This window comes from Pan paniscus, chromosome 2, assembly GCF_029289425.2.
Source record: "Pan paniscus chromosome 2, NHGRI_mPanPan1-v2.0_pri, whole genome shotgun sequence".
In the NCBI taxonomy this organism is placed as follows: Eukaryota; Metazoa; Chordata; class Mammalia; order Primates; family Hominidae; genus Pan; species Pan paniscus.
In genome coordinates this window covers 45,405,626-45,427,014 of record NC_085926.1, presented here as the reverse complement: position 1 = coordinate 45,427,014, position 21,389 = coordinate 45,405,626, and the positions used below count along the sequence as shown (strand labels likewise).

The following is a 21,389-nucleotide window of genomic DNA, read 5'->3' as shown; positions in this document are numbered from 1 at the left end:
CACTGTCTTTAAAATTAGGAAGTTAAGTGAATGAAAGGAGGGCTCCTTCACAGCCATGCTCCCAAGAAGACCACAGTCATACATCACAGAGGCAGCCCACAGAGCTGCAAAACGAGATGCAAATACAAAGCTCTAAAGATAACTGTGCGGGCACAGCTCACTGCCTATCCCAGCACCTACTGCCCATCCTCTTCCCCCCTCCAGCTCAACTACAGAAGCTAAAAAGCCCAAGCCTGCTTTCCTAGTCTCCCTTGAAGCTGGAGGTGGCCAAAACACACTTGGGGCTAACAGGACATCAGTGGAATTCTACTGGGGATTTTTGAGGAAGTTTTTGTTTTCTAGACAAAAGGAACAGTTTTTGGCACTGCCCCTTCTGCTTCTTTCTTTCTTTTTTTTTTTTTGGTAGAAATTGGGGTCTCGATATTGCCTAAGCTGGTCTTGAACTCCTAGGCTCAAGTGATCCTCCCACTTCATCCTCCCGAAGTGCTGAGATTACAGGCATGAGCCACGGTACCCAGCCCTTTTCTTCCTGTTCTGAATGGAGACACGATGTCTGGAGCTGCAGCAACCATCTTGCCATAAGGTGACAGGAAGAAAGGGCCAAGAGAACTACTGAGATGACAACCCAGAACCCTATCCCAGTTCAGTCTTGGCAGCCTGTTATGTGGGTACAGTAATTTCCCATTTGTTTAAGCCACCATTTCTCAGGTTTCCAGCTGCTTGCAGCCGAAAGCATTACTAACTGATTCAACATCTCAATCTTATCTATATATAGCAGGACTTCTTCACTAACTCAAGACGATTTTTATCATACCAGGTTTTAAAATAGATGTCCTATCTCACTCAATCTTTGAAGTTTTGGACCTAATTTCCCAAATAATTTCCCATATAATCCAAATAGTAATTTTCCTATTATTTCATATCTCTACTCAAATATCTCCTGGCCATTTCAAACTGAAAAGGGTCAGGACTATGTCTCTTCCAGGACTCCCTGTGTGCTATTCAAGCCACGGCTTCCTTGATGTTACCATCTCCTACATACTCTCCTCCAATTTATTACCAAGCTCTATGGATTTTGCCACCTGAGTATTTTTCTAACCTACTCACTTCTCTCTACTATTCTCACCCACATCTAAAATTTGCATGCCTGGACCATTGCAATAGCTTTCTAACTGGTCTCTCTGCATCCACACTTGCCCTTCCTTCCACAGTGATCTTATAAAAACATAAATCTGACCATGCCATTCCCTTCCTTAGAATCCTTTAGTGGTTTCCTATGGTCCCCATGGTTAAAGTGCAAATTCCTTAAGACCTAAAGGCCTTGCCTGATCTAGCCCCTAAACATCTCTCCAGCCCTATCTTGAGCCTTTCTGCTTGGCTCTTTTCGCTTAAGCTACAGTGTCCTTTTAGTTTTTCAAACCCATCATATACTTTTCTGTTTTAAGGCCACTACACATGCTGTTCACTACATAGGTGTGTGAGGGGGGAGCTTCCCTGAAGTTTCATGTCTACCTAACCCTTACTTATCCATCTGTAGCCCCAAAGAGTGGATTTTTCATTTCAGATATTAAATTTTTATATTCTAGATGTCTAACTGCTTCATTAAAAAAAAAAAAAGTTTCTACTCTCTCCTGAGATTCCTCATCTGTTCATTCATTAAGACCATGTTTTCCTTTAAGTCCCAGACCATTTATATAATAGATGTCTTTGGCTTTATTTACTAATTCCAACATCTGGGTCATCTCAGGATCTATTTCTATTGGAATGCCTTTTTTTCCCCCTTGATTTTAGGCCATAATTTCCTGCTTCTTTTCAAGTCTAGTAAATTTTAATTATATGTTGGACATTGCAGATACAACCTTGGGAGTCTGGATTACATTGTCTCCCTTTAAAGATGTTGAGTTTTGTTCTGTAAGTTCCTTTTGAACCACTCAGGCTTATTTTATTTTTTATTAAAATGAGTCTATTTTGATTTTGTCGTTAGTCTTAGGGTGTCATCCCTACTCTAATACATGGCCTTTCTGGGGGTCTCAACTATATACCCTTGGCTGAGTCATAATGCCAATGTTTTCCAGTACTGCACAGCCCCCTCATGTCTGTGTCTCTGTTCTGTTCTCAGACCCATAGCACTGTTCTCTGTTAGGCTTCATGGAGTCTTACTCTCCCTCTTCTCCAGATTTTCAGAGTAAACCAAGTGCTGACTTCAAAAGACAGTTTTTTCAATACATCTGCACAGGAGTTCAGCAAGAACCAGGTGAGTCACCATGGTAACTAACCATTTCCACTGAACAGTTGAAAATTCACAGCTGACAATTTAAAGAATAATGCTCCTCAGTTAGGTTATTACATTTTCAACTAGAGGCAGAGGTCAAAACAAAAGAGCTAATTAGGTGGACTTTCCAACAATGCCTATAACAGAATCATCTGACAGGTCCAAGAGGTAACCAAGCATCCTTCCCAGTAATGTAGTGGACCCCAACTGTCAGCAGACAGGGGCTCCCACTGCTTGGGGTGATAGAGAATGCAACATCCTCAGCTTTGTTCTTCACATTCAGTCTCCAATATTGCTGTGCTTAAAAGGAGCAAGGCACCATGTTAACAAGTTCTAATGAGCACCTCTCCAAATCCATATGCTATTCTCTGCTGCATTCAGAATAAATGAAAATGGAAAAACAACCTCATTTAAGACATGTCTTTTATGTGAGAAAACTAGAGGTCATATTTCTGTATGGCATTGGTATTGTGAGTTGGCGTCCTACAATTCTAATTCACAAAGTTTTGTAGCGACCACGGGATATTGAGAACCTTGTGCTTTCTTTGCATATAAGAACAACAGTATTGGATCTAACCCAGAGTCCATTTCAGTTGATACTCACAAAGCAACTCACAGGCCACCATGGAAGGGGACAACTATCCTTCTTATGGTGACTACCACAGGGGAAGAACAACATGACATGCCATAAGTAGTCCTTCATGATGCCCTTACCTTTTCAGACCCTACTTATGTCCAGTCTCATGCATGCATAAGAATACAAAGGTCACCAAATTGCCATGTGAATGTCCCTAATTTGCTTTAACCATTTCTCTCTGGAGTTTCAGGGAGTGACCCCTCAACTCCAGCACCTTGAAACTTGGTAAGCTCAAAGGGCACATTGCACAGAGTGGTTCCAGTACCTACAGAACTGATTTTTTGTCCAGGCTCTTGGTGACTTAATAAGCAAGCCCCTGCTTTCAATGATTGGTTTTGCCTTGAATCTCTGAACATGGAAAGAGCTAGAAGGCACCTTAAAGACTGCTTGGTCCAACCTGCTCATTGTATTGATGAGAAAACTAAGGCCCAAGAACCAGTTTATCAAGCTTTAGCGCCTGGCTTAGTTCATTTTCACTTGGCCTTCTCTCATGGAGGCCGGCCATCTCTTCAATTCTTTTAGATAATCTCTTCTGGACCTCCATTGAAAAATTTAAGCATGTGAAGTCTAGAGTTGGGTGGGAAAGACATGCACCAAAGTTAATAAACCAAAAGTCCATTTACTTATCTGAGATTTCATTCTATCTTTCTGGAGGTCTCATCAGAACTACACAGTTGAAGACACTTTTCTCTCTCTTTTTTTAAAGGCCCCCCTCTCTCTTTTTTAAAGCTTTATCACTGATATAATTATGGATGATTTTTGACCTCTGTGGCAGTAAGTTGAAACGTCAGCAAACAATGGCCTACAATGTAGGTGCTATACTTGACTTACAGTTGAAGATACCAGCCCATCACCAGCTAAGTGAGTGATGAGGCTCAGCTGCTTCCTGTCTGTACATCCATGGCTCCCAGCCCTTCCTAGAGCTCAACCCCAACAGTGAGGCTCTCTCATACCCAGAAGCCTTTGGTGTTGCCTGCCAGCATGTAAGGCATTAGTGGGGAGCCTCCAGGCTGACACTCACCTTTGCATAAGCGGTTGTCTTAATAAACCATTGTCTGAGGTACTTCTGTTCCACCTTTGCTCCAGAACGCCATGAACAGCCATGTTCATCCACCTGCTCATTGGCAAGCACTGTTTGATCCACTGGGTCCCAGTTAACCAGGGCCTGTATAATTCATGAAACAAAATGGCACAATCTGGTGAGTACTCTTTTTTTTTTTTTTTGACATGGAGTGTCGCACTGTCGCCCGGGCTAGAGTGCAGTGGTGTGATCTCGACTAACTGCAACCTCCACCTCCTAGGTTCCTGTGATTCTCCTGCCTCAGCCCAAGTAGCTGGGATTACAGGTGCCCACCACCACACCTGACTAATTTTGTATTTTTAGTTGAGATGGGGTTTCACTATGTTGGCCAGGCTGGTCTCAAATGCCTGACGTCGTGATCCACCCGTTTTGGCCTCCCAAAGTGCTGGGATTACAGGCGTGAGCCACTGTGCCTGACCTAGGTGAGTACTCATTTTATGAGACCATCCTGAGGTTTCTTACATGGGAGAGGGCCTGCAAATGCAATGACTCTGCTCCGTGGAGTACTGCTTGGTAAAGAAACCACTTGCAAGTTGTACAAAAAACACATTAATTTCCTCTGTGCTTCCATCTTATTACAATAGGCTTGGGAAGGAAGCCTTTAAGGATGTGTCTAACTCAACTTTGGTATCTTATATGAAAGGATGAACTTATAGGATGGAAAATTTTAGCAAGCAGAATAAAAGAAGAAAAAATGGTACCTATTTAAAATTTGACAGAATAGGATTATTTTAGGGAAATAAATCTTCAGTGTACAACTCGATACATTTTTACAGTTACATACTCATGTAACCATCACTCATTTCAAGATAAAGCACATTTCCAGCACCCTAGAAAACTCTGTTGTGCCTTCTACCAATCAATACCTGCCCCCACAATGGTAGCTGTTCTGAGCTCTGTCTCCATGGATTCATTCAGCTGATAGAGCACATAAAACATGTAGTCTTAACTATTATGAAGATTCATTATCTCATAGAGTTCTAGTTAGTGTCTATCTTCATTTAAAATAAATACCTCTGCCATCTACATTCACACCTTTATGACATTCAGGTACCACTTGGTACAAAGAAGGGAATGAGTACAGAGGGGTGTGTTGGGGACTTAAAATATCCTGACTTCATACACATTTTTTGTAATTTTTTTTTTCTTTGAGACAGAGTTTTGCTCTTATTGCCCAGGCTGGATTGCAATGGTTGCAATCTTGGCTCACTGCAACCTCTGCCTCCTGGGTTCAAGCGATTCTCCCGCCTCAGCCTCCTGGGTAGCTGGGATTACAGGCATGTGCCACCAGGCCCAGCTAATTTTGTATTTTTAGTAGAGATGAGATTTCACTATATTGGTCAGGTTGGTCTCGAACTCTTGACCTCAGGTGATCCACCCGCCTTGGCCTCCCAAAGTATTGGGATTACAGGCGTGAGCCACCAGGCCTAGCCGTAAAATTTTTAATACGCAATTCTAATAAGAGATTGTGTTCACTATTACCCATTTGCCCCTCCAGACCCTCTTCCTGCCCTGATCTGTGGCCCAAGAAGTTGACCTCTGCGACCTGCATTCCCTTGGACCCTTATCTTCCGGTTGGGTTCAACCAATGACAGGCACACTGGCTGCTTCCTGGCCATGGGCTAGCAGGGGTCATGTGCCTCTAGTGAAGGTCATCACCTCTGTTGGGCAGGTCTCCCGTGCTGCTAAAGCTACTGCTCTCCCAGGTTCTATTAACTGCCCCCTGACGTTGCCCCTGCAGCCTACAGGCAGCAAAGGCATCCTTCTGCTGCCAGGGTCAAACGCATTGCCGTCCCTTCTGAGTTTCCCTGAACTCCACACAAATAGTCCTTCATCAAATTGTCTTCAATGACTCCTTTCGGGTGTGCTCTCTCTTTCCTGCTGGGACCCTGACTGATCCAGAGACATGTCTAAAAGTTACATAAAAAGTAGGGGTGAGGGGAGGCTAACCTATCTGTGGGTTGTAATTTGTGGGCTGCGATTTTACATATAGAAGCAGTACCCCCATTGGAAAATTTAAGTATGTGAAGTCTAGAGTTGGGTGGGAAAGACATGCATTTGTTTCCCTTCTAAGATAGGGTCCCCAAAAGCCTTGACTTAATAAGAACATAGACACAAAATATGGGACAAAAGTACCTTAGATCTAAAAACTTTAATGAACCAAAGGTCCATTTCCTTATCTATTATCCCTGCCTGTATTAGGGGGTTGGAGAGAAGGGTACCACTTAATTATTTCTTCTTTTTTTTGAGACAGGGTCTCACTCTGTCACCCAGGCAGGGGTGCAGTGGCACAATCTCAGCTCACTGCAACCTCTGCCTCCTGGGTTCAAGTGATTCCCCTGCCTCGGCCTCCCGAGTAGCGGGGACTCTAGGCGCCCACCACCACGCCCAGCTAATTTTTGTATTTTTAGTAGAGACAGGGTTTCACCGTGTTGGCCAGGCTGGTCTCGAACTCCTGACCTCAGGTGATCTGCCTGCTTCAGCCTCCCAAAGTGCTGGGATTACAGGCGTGAGTCACCACACCCAGTCTTAATTATTTCTTTTAAAACAATTATTAACTGACAAATCATAACTGTATTTATAGAATACAGTGTGATATTTTGATATATGTACACAATGTAGAATAATTAAGCAATTAAAATACCCATCACCTCACTTACTTAACATTTTTTGTGGTGATAAATTTACTCTTTCAGTTATCTCAAAATATACAAAACATTATGACTGACTAGAGTCACCCTCCTGTGCAGTAGATCTCAAAATGTATTCCTGCAGTCTAGCTGAAACTTTGTACTCCTGACAGTAACTTCCCATTCCCTTGCTCCACCCCTACCCCTCCAGCCTCTGGTAACCATCATTCTACTCTCTACTTCTATGAATTCAATGTTTTTTAGGATTCCACATGTAAGTAAGATCACATGATATTTGCCTTTCTGTGCCTGGATTATTTCATTTAGCACACTGTCTTCTAGATTCATCCCTGTCATTCCCAAATGACAGAATTTTATTGTTTTTTGAAGCTGAATACTATTCCATTGTGTATATACTCCACATTTTCTTTATTCATTCGTCTGTTGATGGACACTTAGGTTGATTCCATATCTTGGCTACTGTGAATAGTACTGCAGTTAACATGGGTGTACAGATATCCCTCCAACACACTGATTTCAGTTCCTTTGGATATACTCCCAGAAGTGGGATTGCTGGATCATATGGTAGTTCCATTTTTCATTTTCTGAGGAACCTCCATACTGTTTTCCATAATGGCTATAGCAATTTACATTTCTACCCACAGTGTACACAGGTTCTGGAAGGGTTCCACTTAAAATAACAGGTAGAAAGAAAGGACCAACTACTGCTTAGTAATGTAGACAGTTCATTCAAGTGGCATCTCCCCACTCCAGACAACCCATGCACAACTAAAACTGTATGAAACAGAAAGGTAGAAAAAGAGCACCGTATATCCCTCCACCTCTGTCTCTTGTCCCTGGCAAACCTCAGAGGATTTGGAAGAAGTGAATACTTGGCACTACAGATTGCAAGAACAAATAGGACTGTATTTTCTTATCTACATTTCCCACATGGCCTGGCATCTCTCAGGCTCTAGGTTACAAAATACAATGAGGAAGGTGTGCTCCTAAGAGGTTTGCACATCATAATAAAACCCAGGCATTGAATGAAAGACAAAAAAAAAAAAAAAAAAGCAAAACACAAAGGCAATTTATCCCCCTAATGAAAGACTTGGGGGGAAGGGGGAAAACACCAAAAGAAATAGTGTCTCAAAAGATGCATCATCTGTGAGAATCCACATGATTTCTTTCCAGAACTCCAATCCACCTCAGCCACAGAGTTGCAGATTCAGGCTCAGACTTTCCAAAAGTGGTTAAATTTGGAGTCGTCAAAATCCAGGGCCATGAGGCTCAGGGAGCACAGCACCTGCAACCCCTTGAAGCCCTGGAGTTGCTTCCTAAATCCCTTTGCTCAGGTCTCCTCTCTTGGACAACTGTCTCTATCAATAGCTTCCCTCATCCAGCAATCCTGGATTTCCACATTTTGAACATTTACTTGGATGAACATGCTGATTTTTAAGCAAGCACAGTCTTATGAATAGGATATAATTTCTGGGCAACTTCACTAACTCTATTCATTTCCCTGGTTGGCATTTATGCTGTCTATCACCTACTGAAGCCAATTCCATGTTCCTTTGTAGTTAACTAGCCTTATTTGTAAAATAAAGTCAAGCCTGTATTGAAATGAACCTTAAATTAACACTGAAATCATTAAAACACCTGCAAACACACTGAGCTCTGGGTTGATTTTACCCACTGCTTCCCTCACAATAGTTATCTGGGAATATCACGGAATTGGACATTCCAAAGAAGGTAGTTTCCCCACTTATTAAAGGGTTAAACATTAGGACTAATATTTTTTGCTTGAGTGATTTGTGGGAAGCATTTAGGAAGCATTTTAAAAATGCACCTCATAACACAACAAACACAAAGGAGCCATGTTCATAAAGGGTCAAATCTGCACAGTGATCAGTGGGAGCAGGCATTTTTGTCTCCTCTCTACTCTTCTTTGCCATTAGGCTCTTGGAGGTGTAGGTGACTTTGGGCTCCCTTGGGGATCATGTGGGCAGTATTCTCCTAATTTTGTGTTTATCAGCTTTCCTATCTGTGACACAGCAGCTGTGGTGCTTGCTGCCCCAGCCAGCCCTACTGTTCCAAACCCTCACGCCTCTCATCTCATCATTACAATTCCTCCTCTTCCCTCAGATCCTCCTTGCCTTGCCTCCCTGCCTCGCCCTTCACACAGGGTGCCTGTCCCTTCTAGATCACACCCACCATCAGCATGCTTTTGTCTCTTGGCCAGCATATCACTCCTCCGGCCCTTGGCTACTCTCCATTGTTTTCCCCGCCTCTCTCCCCTCAAGCTCTGCTTTTCTTTTCTTTCTTTCTTTTTTTTTTTAAACTATCAAAGACCTTTTCTGAATATACTGTCAGCTTCAGGTTCCAGAAGGCTAGTAAAATATATATTTTAGGGTACTGATTTTTTTCAAGGTCTATTAGCTTCTTTCTTGACAAAGCATGCTTAACTAAGCAACATCACATAGGTCTTATAAAGTATCTAGCTCTCAAAATCAATCTTGCTTCATTCCATCAAGAATGGGCCTGAATTTGGACTGAGTCCAGGGGTAGCCCACAAGGCTACCATTTGTTACTGTCACCACATTCCAAAGCCACAAGGAGGTACAGTGGAAGAGGTGCCAGTGTGTAGCAATTCTTTCAGTATGCTTCCTGAAGCCAAGGCCATGCTGCAAACTTAGCTTTACCAAGTGGGTAAATTAGCACCATCACCAGCTGCTACTAAATTCATGTAGACAGCTAAAGACAGACTCATAAATTAGGGGACTCGCCCTCATTCCCTAGAATGTCCAAGCATAATAAACCATTAATAACTATATCCACCATCCAAGGCTAAATACCAGCACAAGATTGATAATCAACAAGTACCATACAGGAAAAAGAACTTTGAAGAGAGATCAACAGGACTCCAGATAAGCAACTCCAGATAAAAAATGCACAAGGAACTAGAAAAGCAAGAACAAACCAAACCCAAAATTAGTAGAAGGAATGAAATAATAAAGATCAGAGTAGAAATAAATGAAATTGAGACTAAAAAGAAAGAAAAGAAAGAAAAAGGCCAATAAAATAAAAAACTTGGTTTTTGAAAATTCACACAAAATCAACAAACTTTTACCTAGACTAGGAAAAAAAGAGCCAAATAAATAAAATCACAGACAGAAAAAGAAACATTAAAACTTTTACCACAGAAATACAAAGGATCATTAGAGACTATTATGAACAACTATACATCAACAAATGGGAAAACCTAGAAGAAATGGATGAATTCCTGGACACACACACAACCTACCAAGATCGAACCATGAAGTAATTGAAAACCTGAATAGAACAAGTCATGAGTTCAAAGCAGTAATATAAAGTCCTCCATCAAAGAAAAGATCAGGACCTGATGGATTCACTGCTGAATTCTACCATTTAAAGAAAACTAATACCCATTCTTCTCAAACTCTTCTAGAAAGAGGGAATTCTTCCAAATTCATTCTATAAAGCCAGCATTACCCTGATATCCAAACCAGACAAAGACATAACAAAAAAGAAAACTATAGGCCAATATCCCTAATAAACAGAGATGCAAAAATCCTCAACAAAATAGTAGTAAACAGAATTCAACAACACATTAAAAAGATCATTCACCATGATCAACAGGGATTCATCCCAGGGATGCAAGGATGGTTCAACATATAGAAATCAATAAATATCATGTCATACGACAAAATCAAGGACCAAAACACATAATTTCCATAGATGCTAAAAAAGCATTCAATAAAATTCAACATCCTTCATGATAAAAAAAAAAAAAACCTCAACAAATCGGGTATAGTAGGAACACACCTCAACATGATAAAGGCTATATATGACAAGCCTATAGCTAATACCACACTGAATGGGAAAAAATTGAAAGCCTTTCCACTAAGATCTGGAACAAGACAAGGATTACCACTTTCACCACTTTTATTCAACATAGTACTGGAAGTCCTAACCAGGGCAATTAGGCAAGAGAAAGAAATAACTGGCAACTAAAATGGAAAGGAAGAAGTCAAATTATTCTTGTTTGCAGACAACATGATTTTATATTTAGAAAAACCTAAAGATTCCAACCAAAAAATTTAGACTTGATAAATGAATTTAGTAAAGTTGCAGGATACAAAATCAACACACAGAAATCAGCAGCATTTCTATATGTTAACAATGATCAATCTGAAAAAGAAATCAAGTAATCCCATTTATAAGAGTTACAAATAAAATACCTAGGAGTAAATTTAAGCAAGGTTAAAGATCTCTAAGGAAAACTATAAAACATTGATGATAGTAATTGAAAAGGACAAACAAAAAATGCAAAAATATACTATGTTCATGGCTTGGAAGAATATTGTTAAAACGCACATACTACACAAAGTGATCTACAGATTCAAAGCAATCCCTATCAGAATATCAATGACATTATTTACAGAACTAGAAAAAAACCCCTAAAATCTGTATGGAACCACAAAAGACCCTGAATAGCCAAAGCAATCCTGAGCAAAAACAGAACAAAGCTGAAAGCATCACACTACCTGATTTCAAATTATACTAAAAAACTATTGTAACCCAAAAAGCATGGTACTGCCATAAAAGGAGACAAACAGACCAATGAAATGAAACAGAGAACCCAGATATAAATCCATGCACTTATAGTCAACTCATTTTTGACAAAGTTTCTAAAAACATACATTGGGGAAAAGACAGTCTCTTTAATAAATGCTGCTGGGAAAACTGGATATCCATATACAGAGGAATGAAACTAAATCCCCATTTTTCACCATATAAAAAAATAAACTCAAAATAGATTAAAGACTTAAATGTAAGACCGAAAACTATGAAACTAGTAGAATAAAACATTAGGGAAATGCTACAGGACATTAGCTTGGACAAATTTTTTTTTTTGGTTAAGACCATAAAAGCACAAGCAATAAAAGCAAAAACAGACAAATGGGATTACATCAAGCAAAAAAGCTTCTGCACAGCAAAGGAAACAATGAACAGAGTAAAGAGATAGCCTACAGAAGGGGAAAAAATATTCGCAAATTATTCATCTGACAAGGGATTAATAACCAGAATATATAAGGAATCCAAACAACTCAATAGCAAAAAACAAACAAAAATCCAAATACTCCAATTAGAAAACAGGCAAAACACCTATATAGACATTTCTCAAAAGAAGACATACAAATGGCTAAAAGGTATATGAAAAAAATGTTTAACATCATTAATCATCAGGGAAGTGCAAATCAAAACCACAACGAAACATAATTTCACTCAGTTAAAATGGCTTCTATTAAAAGATGGAGTAACAGATGCTGGTGAGAATATGGAGAAAGGGGAACCCTCATACACTGTATGAAAAACAGTAAGGTGGTTCCTTGTAAAATTAAAAATAAAACTACCACATGATTCAGCAATCCCACTGCTGGGTATATATCCAAAGGAATTGAAATCAGGATTACCGAAGAGATATCTGCACTTCTATGCTTATTGTGGCACTATTCACAATAGCCAAGATATCAATCAACCCAAGTGTCCATCAGTGGATTAATGGATTTAAAAAATGTGGTATATACACACTATGGAATATTATTCAGCCATAAAAAAGAATAAAATGAATGGAACTGGAGGTTACCATGTGACATAAGCCAGGCATAGAAATTACAAATATCAAATGTTCTCACTCATATGTGAGAGCTTAAAAAAGTGGATCTCATGGATGTAGAGTGTAGAATGGTGGCTGCTGGGGCTGGGAAAGGAAGGGGAGGGGGGGGATAAAAAGACAATGGTTCATGGGTACAAAAACACAGTTAGATAAAAGGAATACGTTCTAGCATTTGATAATACAGTAGGGAAATTATAGTTAACAATAATTTATTGTATGTTTCAAAATAGCTAGAAGAAATGTAATTATTTCCAACACAAAGAAAGATAAATGTTTGAGGTGATGGATATCCCAATTACCCTGATTTGATCATGACACACTGTATACATGTATCAAATATCACATGTAAAGTATGTACAACTATGATATATTAATTTAAAAACCCCCACAACAACAAAACCCTCTAAAACTACATCCATGGAATAAAACTTTTTAAAAAAGAGTTTTAAGAAAATGTTTTTCACAAGGTGAAATTAATGTTCTGCCAAGTAGAGGTCTTTACGTTCATATTTGCAGCTGAAAATACTTTTGTTTTGTGAAAGCAACAGCAGATTCTTTTTGCAACAGAACTGAACATTTGGTGGACAGTGCTTGTTAAGAACAAAAGACTTAAACACTCCAGCTATGTTTAGTAATGCTCTGCTCAAATACTATTCCTAAATGTTCATTTACCTGAGTTATTTTGGTTAAATATGCTTTACAAAGTATATTTCTAAAGTCAGTTAACTTTATAAAGTTTATTCCAAAAATTTGTATTTTGAAGTAAACCACAGAAATAGAATGCTAATAGCAATGTTTTCTGTTTTAAGGCCAATTTGAAAATAGCTATCCAATAAAAAGAGATTGCTATGGTCTGAATGTGTCCCCCAAAGTTCATGTGTTGGAAACTTAATCCCTAATGCAACAGTGTTAAGAGGTGGGACATTTCAGAGGTGATTAGGTCATGAGGGCTCTGCTCTCATGAATAAATTGATGTTGCTATCACGGGTGTGGGTTAGTTATCAAGAGTGGGCTTGTTATAAAAGTGAGTTCAGCTGTGTTATGGTGGCTCATGCCTATAATCTCAGCACTTTGGGAGGCTGAGGCGGGCAGATCACCTGAGTTTGGGAGTTCAAGACCAGTCTGACCAACATGGAGAAACTTGTCTCTACTAAAAATACAAAAATTAGCTGGGCGTGGTGGCGCATGCCTGTAATCCCAGCTACTCAGGAGGCTGAGGTAGGAGAATTGCTTGAACCCGGGAGGCGGAGGTTGCAGTGAGCTGAGATCACACCATTGCGCTCCAACCTGGGCAACAAGAGCAAGACTCTGTCTCAAAAAAAAAAAATAGTGAGTTAAGCTTCCCCTTGCTCCCTCCCTCACACTCTCCCTCTCTCTTGCCCTCTCACCTTCCACCGTAGGATGATGCAGCAAGAAGGCCCTTGCCAGAGGCCGGCACCTTGATATTGGACTTCCCAGCCTTCAGAACTATGAGGAAATACATTTCTGCTGCATAAAACTGTTAAAATACCAGTCTCAAGTATTCTATTGTGCTGGGAACAAGCCCCCAAAATCTGGCCATAAACTGGCCCCCAAACTGGCCGTAAACAAAATCTCTGCAACACTGTGACATGTTCATGATGGCCATAAAGCCCACGCTGGAAGATTGTGGGTTTATCAGAATGAGGGCAAGGAACACCTGGCCTGCCCAGAGGGGAAAACCACTTAAAGGCATTCTTAAGCCACAAACAATAGCATGAGCAATCTGTGCCTTAAGAACATGCTCCTGCTGCAGTTAACTAGCCCAACCTATTCCTTTAATTTGGCCCATCCCTTCCTTTCCCATAAGGGATACTTTTAGTTAATTTAATATCTATAGAAGCAATGCTAATGACTGCCTTGCTGTTAATAAATATGTGGGTAAATCTCTGTTCGGGGCTCTCAGCTCTGAAGGCTGTGAGACCCCTGATTTCCCACTTCACACCTCTATATTTCTGTGTGTGTGTGTGTTTAATTCCTCTAGCGCTACTGGGTTAGGGTCTCCCCGACCGAGCTGGTCTTGGCACTACTGTAGCAGTACAAACCAACTAAGACAGAGATCCACCTGGAAAAAAACCAAGACTAAATCCTGACCAAACAGCAGTGTGGGGGTGGAGGCAACCTAGCAGGCCCTACCAGCCAGAGCTGACTGGGAGCAGCCTAGTGTGGATTTCTCCATCTGGTCATGTGTTTTGGTCTTTTCCTCATAAACACTATCTCGTTTTAGTCAAAAAGCCAATATTTGTTAAGGAATAGAACACTATTTTTTACCTCAGTTCTTTCCTCTCCCTTTTGCCTTACCCCAGTAGGTTGATGGGCTCAAGGGATCCTCTTACCTCACCGTCTTGAGTAACTGGGACTAATTTTTTCCTACTTTTTGTAGAGACAGGGTCTCACTGTGTTTCCCAGGCTAGTCTTGAACTCCTGGCCTCAAGCAATCCTCCTGTGTCAATCTCCCAAAGTGCTGAGATTACAGGTGTGAGCCACTGTGCCCAGCTCTGACTTTTTAAATACTATTTAATTTTAATTACTTTAAATTTAAGCAACCACATGTGGCTAGTGGCTATCATCCTGGATAGTTCTAGGCCACACTATGATGCTCTTGCCTCATCTCCCACCATTCCAAGTCTTACCTATCATTATTGAGCTCCCACCATAACAAACACTTTCATTTCTCGGGAGACCACTGTGATAGCTGTTCTTTAACTATTACCTTTAATCTTTCCAAGAACCCTGTGTCTTCCTCCATTTTCTGCTACTGTAATAGAATACCACAGACTGGGTAATTTATTGATAGAAGTTTATTTGGCTGATTCTGGAGGTCAGGAAGTCCAAGAGCATGGTGCCAACATCTGCAAGGGCCTCTGTGCTGCATTATCCCATGGCAGTAAGTAGAACAGCAAGTGACCGTATGACACACACACACAGAGAATTTGGCTGAACTCATCCTTTTATTGGGAGCTCATTCCCACAATAATAACATTAATCCATTTATTAGGACAGGGCTGTCATGACCCACTCACTTCTTAAAGGTCCCTCTTCTTAAATCCATCACAATGGCAATTAAATTTCAACATGACTTTTGGAGGGGACATCCAAACCATAGTACCCCACAAGGAAAATGTCCCCATTCCCATTTAGCAGATACAAAACCATGTTTCCTAGAGGTTAAGTTACCCAGCTGTTCACACAGCTGGGAGAGGGAGCTGAGCTAGGATTTGAGAAGCCTGTGTTCTTTCTTCTTATGCCCTCTCCTTGATCTCATTACAGGAACCAGACAATAGGTTATGGGGTAAGAATTCAAGGGTAAAAGAAGCCCAGACCCTGTCTTGATGACACTAAACTTAAGTAGGAAGTAGTTACGTTCTGGGTCTGCTGTGACTGATTTTATGAACTTGAGGTAGCGTTCATTTTCACTGCTACTACAATGATGTATCCTAAAGAGATTCACTGAATTTTAAAAGTCCAGCTAATTTTAACTTACCTCCTTTTGATAGGCCAGCCCAGCCTCATACAGTTTAATAAAGAGATACTGAGTCCACTTGTAGTAATCTGGCAAACACGTAGTTATTTCCTGCCAACAAAGAAGAAAAATAATGTACAGGCCATTATAAACATCCCCCCAGCCATGCATGCTCAGTCTTGCAACTGAATTTTGAAAAGTAATGAAATCACAAAAATATTTACCAGCTCAAAATATTTTCACCAGTTTGTAAAGTAAGGAGAGTCACAATTTATTCTGGAAAGAGATGTTATTGAAATGCCACCTACACCTTTCTGAGAGCATGTTCAATGAGAAACTCAACTTCAAGTCTTTTGCACACCTCCTGCCCACTCATCTATGGCACTAACAAGTGAATTACATTGTACAAAATTGGGTATTAACATTTTTGTCAGCACAAACATACACTGGGGGCCTGATGCTTATTCACAAATGTAGCTCATTTTGAAAGCAATCACAAAATTCATGAGGAATATTTGCCTGCCTCAGTATGATCCTCATTTGAAAATACATCTTGTGTTTCCACATAAAACTGGGGTCTAGTGGCTCCTTCAGACTCGTATATTCCATTTATTCCATTATGTGAATCAGGCTGTTGTTTACTTAGGAAGAACAATTAAAAACATTAAACTTAGTAAGAAACCACTTGGTTTATATTTCCAAGCCTAAATCAAAGGTTCCCCAAATTTACTTTCTGTCCTAAAAACACATTTGTTATAGAATTCTTAAAAACAGAATTTACAGTTGATAAAGTCAAATAAGCGTAAAACCTCTATACTGTCACGTTTCTTTTCTAGTGCTCTTTAACTTCAAAAACTAACGCAGAAATGAATGATGGGAGGGAATGTTTCAAATGACTCCGTTTGTAACAGACTTTTTTATTTTTAAGAGACAGAAGTCTTGTTCTGTCGCCAAGGCTGAAGTGCAGTGGTGTGATTGTGCCTCACTGTAGTCTCGAACTCCTGGGCTCAAATGACCCTCCCTCCTCAGCCTCCCCAGTAGCTGGGACTACAGGTGTGTGCCACCACGCCTTGTAATAAACTTTTGATAGAAAGCGTACTTTTACCAAAAGTGCAAATAATTCAGTCTTCCTTAAGATGAATAAATGAGACGGCTTCAAACCTGGATTTTGGGTATGTGGTAGGAACTAAGCAAGGTGTCAGGTAAACATCTGTGCCCCCAGTGGGCTATTTTTCTTATGTAAGACTCCTGAGTCCTTTTTTGTGCTGTTTTATAAAAACAGCAGAGTAATAACTATTAGAAAACAATTCTTTTAAAGGGAAAATAACACAACTCTGACTATTGGCTCTACCTTCCCACTTCAAGGCAACTAGTGAACCACCAGCCAGTCAAAGGGCTTTGCCCACATTGTAGCTGTCCACCTAGGCCAGCTTCCACAACACAAGAGCCATAATTTCTGAGCCATGCATACGACGCAGCCTGCTCTGGCTTCCAGCTTCACAGATGTCTACAGGGGTGTCGTGCACAAAGATCTTCACCAACTCAAGAACCTAACCAGCACTCTGCCAATGGGCTTGCTCCCCAAAACCTCCAAATTCATCCTCATCCATCATCTTTTCCTCCACGGCTACCCCTCCAGCTAGCATGGCACAGAACTTGTTTTCCTCAGTTTTCTAGACAAGAAATTTTAAAACTTCCACTGTTAACAAAACCCAGGGCAGGAGCTATGTTTGGTCTATTTCATTTTGCTCATTGTTGTATGCTCAGGTCCTGGCACATTGAGGCACCCAAAATTGTTGTTGAAGGAAGAATAAACTAGATAGAGATATTGAACTACTGACATTGAATCAAATTTGATTCCTTCATGTAGGTTTCACCACAAAATTCAAATTATTACACTGTTGTCCCCAAGATGAACTGGGATAGGGGATGTGGGTAAGGGGTGGAGGTAGTATGGTAAAAATATTCCTAGACTTGGTCATTGTGGATATATCTTTTTATTTTAAAAAAATCTTTACCCACTAGAGGTTTAGAAAAGTGTGTGAAATAATTTTGAGAAAATAATGAGAATTGTTAAATCTAAGGGATAGAGGTTCAATATTTTCTTTTCTCAATTTTTCTATTGAGTTGTTCATAATATCAAAATTCTTTTAGTAAATATATAACACATAATATATATTATATATGTAACACATATACAACATATTTTATATATACACACACATATATAAAATATACAAATATGTGTTTTTTTCTCTAAGCCCATGAATCTGCTTCCTAGAGTGAGAGTAAAAATTACACAGCAATGAAACAGCATTGTTATCTTCATCTATGTTGATGGTTCTGAAAATCACTTTTACCTAAAGTGAAAAAAGGGCTGGGCGCAGTGGCTCATGCCTATAATCCCAGCACTTTGGGAGGCTGAGGCGGGGGGATCACAAGGTCAGGAGATTGAGACCATCCTCGCTAACACAGTGAAACCCTGTCTCTACTAAAAATACAAAAAAAAAAAAAAAAAATTAGCCAGGAATGGTGGTGGGCACCTGTAGTCCCAGCTACTCGGGAGGCTGAGGCAGGAGAAGGGCATGAACCCAGGAGGCGGAGCTTGCAGTGAGCTGAGATCACGCCAGTGCACTCCAGCCTGGACAACAGAGCAAGACTCTGTCTCAGAAAAAAAAAAAAAAAAAGAGGATAGATCTAGTCAGGAAAAACAATGATCTTCATCCAACCAAGCGTTAGCCTACTTTCAGTCAAACCTGTAACGAAAGGGCATTCTCTTTGGAAGTGTCAGCTCTGAGGCAAAGGGAGGGGTGGGGAATTACAGGCCCCTGCTTTCACCCTGGCTTCAAATTTGGATCTGATCTATTTTATTTATATTACATTTCTGCACATGTCATTTGAAGAAAAAGCAACCTCAACTGCTAAAAGAGTACAGCTTGAAAACCACTGCTTCTGGACCATTATTCAAATCACTGGCGGGTTCATTTCCAGGCATATTCACAGCTCTCATAAGTTCCGTCGTACTGAAATGCGTGACTCACCTGCCCAGAGGAGGCTGGGAGTGCCCTGAGGAAGACACTGTGCTCCTGTCCCTTTTATTCCCATCTGCTGCACACAGGGCACACGACCGACCCTCAGTAATGTCCACTCCATGAAGAAATGCCAGAACAGACACTCGCAAGGCTCACCAGGAGTTCAGTCTCACAAGGATCATAAACACAGCTGGGAACAGACACCACTTAGAAATACATCTCCTGAAAGTCATAGAGCCCTCTGGAACCTTCCCTGATTTTCTCATTAAAACAAAGCAAAACAAAAACAGCTATTTTGAGTCTTCTAATGCTTTATCTCAATCAAAATAATCAAAGCCATCTTTCTGAAATTAAACTGCTGAAAAGCTTTTATTTTAGTCACCTGGCTAGAAATCAAGAGTCTATTTTCATATTTTCACTGGGAAGTGCCTATTCAAAACCCAGTTCTGTAGACAAGGGTCTTCTAGGGGTTTCAGTACCCACAGAGGTGATGTTAATAGTCCTTTCTTCCCTTCTCTAAAGGAAGAGTGCTCAACCGGGAAAATTTTGTTCCCCAGAGACCATCTGGCAAATACTGGAGACATTTTTGTTTGTCACAACTGGGGTGTGTATGTTGTATGTGTGCTACTGGCATCTAGTGGATAGAGGCCAGGGATGCTGCTTTAAAAACCTATAGTGAACAAGACAGTCCCCAGAACAAAATAATCACCCAGTCCCAAATGTCAATCAATAGCGCCAAGGTGGAGAAACCCCGATCTGTGAGTTCAGATTTCTTCAGTTTGAGTCTATAATCACAGGCTGATTAAAGAAGCATCAATCAAACAACTCTCTGGGGGCCATTCTATACATACTGATAACATGTTAAACATCAATGAGCAAAAGTGGAAAGATGGAGGCGGTTAAGTGAGTTGCCCTTCTCCATCGGGGGTAGCCCTATCTCTGTTAAGCATGACTTGCAGCGCACACAGGAATGCTGCATGATGCGACCACCAAGCCTTCTACCAACTCGGAGACCAACCAGAGGAGAGACATGTCAAGTCTGGGGTTGCAGGCAGATAAAATTCTGAAACTCTATTATGTGTGCATAATGCTATTCACTGGTAATAAGTGGTTGATTTTACTACCTAAATTTTAAATCATTTAATGTACCTCCAAGTAGTTGTCTGACTTGGAAAATCTACATAATAAATTTGTGTAGTAAATTTCCTATTTTGAAGTTGCATACAGTTTTTCTTGATACAACATGAGTTCATCCCTTCCCATAAAATAGTTGTTGAACAACTAAACGTTTAAAGATCATCTATGAGAATCTGCCCCACAGCACCCAAATTCCAGACTGAACCCTGCCAGCAACTCCAAGGGGGGGAACCCTGTGTCTGTGGGGTGGGGCTTCCTGTTGCTGACATCTGCCCACAAGCTGTGGGATAGCTTGTGGGTAAGACTCCTTAGGGAGACCACCACAGAAGTCAAATAAAAAGTTAAAGGCTTTTCCTTTGGCCTGCTTTTCAAATAAGCCAACGCCTACATTAATGCACCATTGTTTTTAATACAAAAGTCAGGCAATTCAAAGTTATAGCTACAAAAGCATTGGCAATTCAGCCACACTCCACATAAATCTACATAAAAGTGTCAACTTTTATATCTTCCTGAGCTCTAGAAAGTGCAATCTAGCTGCCAAGAGATCAAATTTACGAATCTGGGATTCCAACTAGAATTGTTCCTCCAAGCTGCATTTCTACATTCTGTAATACCTGGTTTTTAGCATTAAAAATATTTTGCACATTCACAGGCAACCACAGAGCCCAACACACAATCTGAGCTCTCTTAGAACACAAGTGAGGCTCAAAACATCATCTTTTGCAACCTGCCACCCATACCTCAATGACTCTGCACAAATTAACAATTAAGCCAGTCTGGCCAGCAGCTCCTGAGACACAGCGATTCATCAGTGACAAAGTCTAAGAAGGCTGAGGCACGGAGGCCTACCTTACTGTTCCTGGTATAAAATAATACTTGGTCTGTGAAGGAAGAATCACAGCACTCGGCTACCTTCCATGTGCCCCACTGAAGCCTCCTTAGGCTCACACTCCTTGCTCCAGGAAAGAGCCTGGGAGAGTGTGGTCTCAGGAAAGACCCTGGAGCTATCTGACTTGGGTTCAAGTCCTTGCATCCTCACTAGTTTGTGGCCACACCACATTTCCCTACTAGAAAACAGAAGCAATGAAACACATCTTAGAGGGTTGCTGTGAGGTTAAAAGGCAATCGTGTGCAAAGCATACAGCTGGGCTTGCAGGAAAAATCAACAAGTACACCCCTTGGCTTTACTCAGTGTGTGATGGGCCGGGTGCGATGGCTCATGCCTATAATCCCAGCACTTTGGGAGGCCAAGGCAGTCAGATCACCTGAGGTCAGAAGTTAGAGACCAGCCTGCCCAGCATGGTGAAACCATGTCTCTACTAAAAATACAAAAAGTAGCCAGGCGTGGTGGCATATGCCTGTAATCCCAGCTACTTGGATGGCTGAGGCAGGAGAATCGCTTGAACCTGGAGGTGGAG

At 40.8% G+C, this 21,389-nt stretch overlaps 1 protein-coding gene across 2 annotated transcripts in view; it reads right to left on the bottom strand.

Annotated features, from left to right (window-relative positions):
* The window catches only part of LARS2 (leucyl-tRNA synthetase 2, mitochondrial), a 159,883-nt gene that overhangs the window by 86,023 nt on the left and 52,471 nt on the right, over positions 1–21,389 (bottom strand). For both annotated transcript variants that reach the window (XM_003818489.5, XM_008971820.5), the window contains 2 exons: positions 15,824–15,913; positions 3,931–4,074 (listed from right to left, as the gene is read on the bottom strand). In XM_003818489.5, coding sequence (XP_003818537.1) covers positions 3,931–4,074; positions 15,824–15,913 — 234 coding nt within the window. The remainder of the gene's footprint in view (positions 1–3,930; positions 4,075–15,823; positions 15,914–21,389) is intronic.